The 7,210-nt window shown below is 31.6% G+C and overlaps 1 protein-coding gene across 1 annotated transcript; it reads right to left on the bottom strand.

Annotated features, from left to right (window-relative positions):
* Window positions 1–2,124: 2,124 nt before the first annotated feature.
* LOC120125033 (uncharacterized mitochondrial protein AtMg00810-like) lies at window positions 2,125–3,165 on the bottom strand. Its single transcript, XM_039143549.1, has 3 exons — window positions 3,141–3,165; window positions 2,459–2,805; window positions 2,125–2,376 (listed from the first exon to the last, which is right to left on the bottom strand). Exons 1-3 carry the CDS (start codon window positions 3,163–3,165, stop codon window positions 2,125–2,127), a joined length of 624 nt encoding a protein of 207 aa, XP_038999480.1.
* Between the last annotated feature and the right edge of the window lie 4,045 nt (window positions 3,166–7,210).

Below are 7,210 nucleotides of genomic sequence, written 5' to 3'. Positions count from 1 at the left end.
TGAGTAAACTGTAATTTTTGGCTTTGAAGAAGGTTCGAAATACTTTGTAAATTGTTTCAAAAATATTTTAAGTTTGAAACTTAATTCTACACTTTAGTAAGGATTAAAATTGACATTTGAAAAACTTGGAGTAATAATTTTGATATTCGAATAGATTAATCGAATAGATAATTTAAAAACTTAATACAAAATCTTTAAATTTATTAACACTTAATTTGTTATATCGAAACATCAAAATGTTTTTCAACAAGTTTGCATAGAAATACATAATTAAGCTGATACTTAAGAATGGTTGGGAGGCAACTGAATGAAGTTAAGGGATAAGTCTTCACCTTAAAAAGACATTCCATTTGCAGGCATATTATTGACCAGGGATAGCACGCCAACTTAAAATTGAAATATAACAAATTTTCAAGTCTTAAAATAAGAAATTTGATAAGGGATCCAGCTAAATATTGCATTACCCCATTCCACGTTGCATAATCATACAATAGAATGAGCTATAATCTTTAAGCATTCTGCGTTAAAGTATTATATGTATATTCATGGTAAATGCAAAGGTACTCGCAGTTTAGTGTCTTAGTTTACTTGGCATTATATCAGCCTAGCATGGAAGTGTAGATAACAGAGAAACCCAAGAGATATGGAAGATATAATTCTTCTCAATTGCATAATTAATCTGGGAAATACACGTTTATTTATATACAATTTATGGAGTAAGTTTCCTACTAGAACTAGAATACCTTATAGTATATTATTCTAATACAACATGCTAATAGTTAGGATTAGAATTAGAATTAACTTAAAATACTAGGCAATCCTATACAATCATACAACTCACACTCCCCCTCAAGTTGAGGAGTAAATGTTGAAAAGACCCAGCTTGGATACGATCTTATCAAATGTGGTTTTGGGAAGTGCCTTAGTGAGGATATCCGCCCATTGGTTTTTGGTAGGAATAGGGTGAGCATTCGATCGAGTCAAGTCGAGTCAAAAAAATTTTGAGTTATTCGAGTTGATGAGTTGTATTTTACAACTTGAACTTAACTTGAAATGTTCTCGAGTCGAGTCGAGTTATTCGAGTTTGTACTAATTTTGTTATAATTATTTATAGTATTATGGCAAGGATTTGTTTCAATTTTTCAACTTTCTCTAACCATATAATATATATATATTATATTCTTTTCACATTATAATATTATGTAATATATAAATAAATCTAAAATTATAAAATATATTCATAATATTATATTTCAAAGAAAATATTTTGATGGTAAAATATTGATGAGAGTACAAAGGAGTCAATGAATTGATGAAAGAAAGAATTTGCAAACAACTGTAGTCAAAAGACCAAATTGAATAAAATGAAAAGTTAAGGGACTAAATAAAAACACATAGAGTACATTTTTAGTAAAAAAGTAGAAATTAAAGTTACATAGGTATTCTATTGTGGTATATGTGTATGTGGTCCAAATTTAGTAAAAACATACTTAAATAAAGGATGAATTGAAGAAATAAGGAAATTATGGAAAATTGAGGGACTAAATTCAAAAATAAAAAAATTATTATCAGGAAGAGGAATTGAAATTACATATGTATTATATGATGTTTTAGGAGCATGTGGTTAAAAGTTGGTCAAAAATGGACTTAAAATGAAGGAAGAAATGAAAGAATAATGAAATCAGAAACTAAATCATAAAACTGTCAAAATACTTAGTCAAATTTTTTATTTTTGTAACTCAATATTTCAAAATTTCAACTAAACTTGAAAACCAAATTGATAATTCGAGTTAAACTCAAATAACTCGAATCGAATAATTCAAAATTGAAAAAATAAATCGATTTTTCGAGTCGAGTCGAATTTTGCTTACCCATAGGTAGGAACATAATTTAGTCTTACTAGTCCACCGTTCACCTTTTCCGAGATGAAATGTCTACCAATCTCCACATGCTTCGTTTGACCATGATGAACTGGATTCTTCGCAATACTTATTATCGATTTACTGTCACTTTGAAGTTCAAGATACTTGTTTTTACATAAACCCAACTCAGTTAACAGTCTTTGTAACCAAATCCCTCACAAATACCGAGTGTCATTGCTTTATACTATGCTTATGCACTACTTCAAGAGACCACAACCCACTTTTTACTTCTCCAAGTGACAAGATTTCCCCAAACAAACGAACAATAATCGGTTGTAGATATTCTATCAGTTAATTCTCCTGCCCAACTCGAAACAGAGAATATTTTCACCGTTCTATCTTTACTCTTCCTGAAAATCAATCCATGTCCGGTGTCAATTTCAAGTATCTCAGGATTCAGTTCATGGTCTCCAAATGTTCTTCTCTTGGATCGTTCATATATCGACTCACAATACTGACAAAAAAGGCTATATCAAGCCTGGTAAGTGATAAGTAGATGAGTTTGCCTACTAGCCTTTGGTATTGTTCTTTATTACTGGACTTCCCAATTCTTCTCTTTTTAACTTAAGATTTGCATGCATGGGTGTTTCGGCTGGCTTGCATCTCATCATTCTTGTCTCTGATAGTAGATCTAGAGTGTACTTTCTTTGATTGAACATTATCCCTTCTTTCGACCTTGCAACCTTCATGCCTAAGAAATATCGCAAATTTATCAAGTCTTTTGTCCCAAATTCCCTTGCTAGTAACTTCTTCAATCTTTCTATCTCCACAGAGTCATCACCAGTTATGATGATAGCATCTACAAGACTATCAACATAGCCTTCTTGTTTAAAGTTGTTTTGATGAACAAGGTATGATTCGACTGACTTTGCTTGTATCCATCCTGAATATTACCTTCATGAATCTGTCAAACCACACTCTTGGAGATTGTTTGAGTTCATATAAAGACTTTAGTAGTCAGCACGCTTTTCCTATACCACCCTTCACACCAGGTGGGATTCACATATACACTTCCACCTCTAAGTTATCGTTTAAAAAGGCATTATTGATGTCTAGTTGATGAAGCACCTAGTCCTCATTGACTGTCAACGATAGTAGCACCATCACAGTGTTCAATTTTTCTACAGGAGAACATATTTCTTGATAATCAACTCCTTGGGACTGAGTAAACTCTTTCGCCACTAGTCTCGCCTTGTATCGTTCAATATTGTCATTCACCTTGTATTTCACCGTGAATACCCATTTACAGCCGACATGTTTCTTGTCTTTCGAGAGATCAGCTATAACACACATGTTGTTTTTTAGTGCGATTAGTTCTTCTTCTACATTCTTTTTCCACTTAGGGTCCTTCAATGCTTATGTCACCCTATTTGGAATGATAATGTTGTCTACATTGGTTGTAAAATTCTTGAAACAAAGCATCAGTTTTTCATATCCAATAAATCTATGAATCGCATGGTTTGTACATCTCCTAACTCTCTTCCTCTAAGCAATCAACAAATCATTGTTATCAATCAAGGCATTTAATTCATTAGAGGGACTCGAGTTACCTTCTTCATCTCCCGAGGGATTCGGGCTTTGTTCTGGATCATGAGAGTATTCATGATGTGTGGGAAACCCGGGTCGAGGTTCGAAAGTAGGCCCATGCACTGGTTTTTGTCTTCTCTTGTAAAAAACAATTTGGTATGTTTGACTTGAGGCAAAGTGGGCTGGTTTGGTGCTGCTGGTCGGTCTAGGTGGGATGGACTTGGTAAATTTTTTATTTTTGTCGGGTTCGGTGATGCTGGCTAGTCAAAAAGGAGTGTGGTTGTTCGGTCCAAGGATAGTTGGTTTGGTGGCATGGCTAGTTGGTTCAAATTTGGTTGATTCGATGTCGTTGGTGTTATTTTGTTGTATTATGCTAAAATATATTACATATAATTTATAAAAATATTAAAAATTCATAATATTTATTAAATCTCGCATTAATCCCGCCCGACATCAAATTAATGTGATTCAAGAACAGTTGGAAAACTAAGAGATAGACATTTGTAACTCCAAAAGACATGTTGACCAAATAACATATGGATCCTATCCAAAAACCAGTCGCAAGTCTGTTACTCTGATGTTCTTATTTTCCAATGCTTTTTCGTATGGATCACTTAGAAGTGTTAGTCTATATTCTTTTGATGTGAGTCTTGTGATGCATGTATCAGTTGCATTGAAATGAATTTTATAAATTTTTTCTACACTATATGCTCATGGGTTGGATGGATACTAACACATGCTTTTGGTTATTCGTGTTATATGTTTGATGTATTTATAGACAACAATCAAAATCGATATCAAACTAACAACAAAGGAAAAGAAAAGGATCGAGCTTAAAGCTTAGCGAGGCTTAAATTTTGACTTGTATAAAAAGTGTCAAGTTGAGTGCAATGCATACATAACATGAAGCATGGATGTTTTATACATCATTATGAAGACTTGCTATGAGTCGACCTTATTTATATTGGCATGATATATATGCCATTTATCATGTATTTAACATGTTCTAGTTATGTCAAAAGTTGAATATAAATGCATGGATCACTAGTTTATATATGATGTTTATCATGAATGTTATTTCTAGTATGAAGTGTCAAATGTTAAATTAAATTATGTTGATATACTTTTCCATGGATGAAATAAATATAGACTATATGTCCAAGTATTTCATTGAAGGACAACAGTATAATTGGCATGCCACAGAATCTAGCAGCAAGTTGCATATTTGAATTATCATTATAGTGCATATAAAGGAAACTTAGTGTATATGGTAAGCACAACCTTGTGTGTATTATGGTGGGCACAACCTTATGTGTATTAGCACTTCGGTGTATATTTTGAGTCGTATACTCAGGGTTATCATATGCTTATATTTGGGATACGGTTATCGGTTAATAAATTATAAACATGTGAAAAAGCTTATGAGCTTTTGGAATGAATGACAAGTATATTAGTAAGAAATTTTATATATGATTTATGTCATGTTAATATATGGTAACATGACTAAAATATAGGTAAAGTGATCATAATGAATTGAGTAATGTTATTTATTTATATTTATCTGTTGTATTGCATTGACTATTACTATGATTGCCTCACTAAGTGTATACTTGCATATGATGATTTTCATGTGCAGGTAAAAAGCAGGAATCGTAGTAAGGAGTTCTTGGCATCCTAGTTATCGAGGAGTATATCTATGTATCAATTATGACATCTATCTGATGTATTGTGATTTTACTAGTTGGCATGTATACAATAGTAATATATGATCATAAACTAGTTTAGATTTAGTTGTAATAGTTTATGAATTAGTTTATGTTATTAAAATGAATGGAGATAGTTATATTAGTGTTGAAAATGTTTAAATGGATTACAGGTATAATATTCAGTAAAATAGAATAAAAATGGAGAAACCAGTTAAGGTTGAAATTAGGCAGTTTCTGAACTGCTAAGTTACTACTTGAAATCGAAATTAGCTTGAAAAAAATAAAAACTGATATTACTCGATTAATAATAAATGATTAATTTTAATTTTTGAATAAATGAATTCTAGTGAATATTAGTAAATCAATATGTGACATTTTGAATCATATTTAGGAATTATATAGGGTAAGGGTGTTACATTAGGAATGCTAGAGGGGTGTGCACTCCGAGATGCAGAACCCTCAGGTACACTATGATATCTACCTCTTCATGTCATATCAGCATTGTATGTCGTTATACCTATGGCACTTGCATGCTCATTTAGTGGTTCTTAGGACCCGTGGGATAGAGTTAGTCATGCTCTAAACGTGTACATGCCTCTAGAGAGTCAAGAGTACTATATAGATTAGAATGACGATAATAACCTCCATTTATTTCTAATTTCAGAGAAAACCTATTGTAGATGATCCAAAATATAGTTAGGACGGTAGGGACAAGATTCATGCATCTCTAGCAGCCGACATCGGTGACGAGTTCGTCCCAGACACGGACCATCATGATGTACTAGTAGATGCAGGGGTCGAGGATTCAACCTTCTTTAGGAACCTTACCTCATCCCTTGGGTAGATAGTAAGGGCTATACCCAATGCAATTCCCCATTTTTTGGTTAAGGACAAAAATGTAAGTTTTAAAAGTTTGGTGACTAAAGTATAAACTTTGTGAAAGTTTATGGACCAAAAATGTAAAATTGAAAAGTTATATATTTTACCCGTAAATGAACTGTTTGGCCTAAAAAACAATTTTTGTGGGAATCATATTTTTGGTATGAGATTCGTATTAAAATCTATAAAGCGATAAAGTTCGGTATAGAAATCGGATAATCAAATCGAAGAATTTCACAAAAATTTAAAGTTGTTATATAAAGGTTGGAAATAATATTTCCATACTTTAGATCAGTGAAATTTGGCATGTATCAGTGGAATTGAAGTTAATTTGTTAGATTTGGCCGAACAATGGAAATTTAATGAATAAAATGCAATTTTTGAAAATTGCGTGGCCAAAGTAGAAATTCAAAGACAATTTGATTCATATTTAAATAAGGAATATTTTAATGGAGGATATTGCAATGGCATGGTTGAAATTATCAAGTTTTATTAATAACAAAATGGTAAACTAGTTATAAATGAAATTTAAACTCATTTATATTATTGTAAAGACGTGTATTAGTTAATTAATATAGAAAAATCAAGAATTGTTCTCTTCTTCTCTAGCAAACCGTGAACACCATAGCTAAAAGAGGTAAAAAAATTCAAGTTCATTTTTAAACTTATTCGATTGATTTTTGGATAAGCTATAAGATAGAGAATTAATCCTCTTGAAATTCTTTATCATTTTGTATAAAAATTTCATGGAAATCATGCTTTTATGATGAGTTTGGTGATTAGGCTATATGAAGAACATGTTTGATTTTGAAGATTTAATGGAAGATTATTATGCTTTTGATATTGTAGATTAATTTCCAAGTATGTCTGATGATTAAAATCAAGTGTAGAGTTATATAAGACATTCGATCATACCAGGGTTTGTTAAGAATGATTGGATTTTAATTTAATTTGATGTTGTGATGAATGAAATAACATGAATTTGATGTAAGAAAGTTGAATTCATGCTTGAAATTGATTGTAAATTAAGCCCTAGATGACTTGGGACATTCAACCATAAAGGGAAATTTAGGGCGGAATATTGAAATTTTTCCTATGATTTAGAATTGATATTAGATGTGTCCTACAAGTTTTGGAGATCAATTTGGAAGCTTGAAATAGAAAAGGGTTGTTTTA

Source organism: Hibiscus syriacus, unplaced genomic scaffold, assembly GCF_006381635.1.
Source record: "Hibiscus syriacus cultivar Baekdansim isolate YM2019G1 unplaced genomic scaffold, ASM638163v2 tig00110429_pilon, whole genome shotgun sequence".
In the NCBI taxonomy this organism is placed as follows: domain Eukaryota; kingdom Viridiplantae; phylum Streptophyta; class Magnoliopsida; order Malvales; family Malvaceae; genus Hibiscus; species Hibiscus syriacus.
Note: the sequence above shows the minus strand (reverse complement) of the source record. Positions and strands in the feature narration are given on the sequence as shown.

Excerpts from the sequence above, each read along its gene's own strand:
- LOC120125033 (XM_039143549.1), bottom strand. The coding sequence starts at position 3,165 with ATGGGTATTCACGGTGAAATACAAG. Across the intron at positions 2,806-3,140 it reads TATTCACGGTGAAATACAAG|GATGGATACAAGCAAAGTCA; the intron begins GTGAATGACAAT and ends GGTAATATTCAG. Across the intron at positions 2,377-2,458 it reads GAGAAGAATTGGGAAGTCCA|TATTGTGAGTCGATATATGA; the intron begins GTAATAAAGAAC and ends CTTTTTTGTCAG.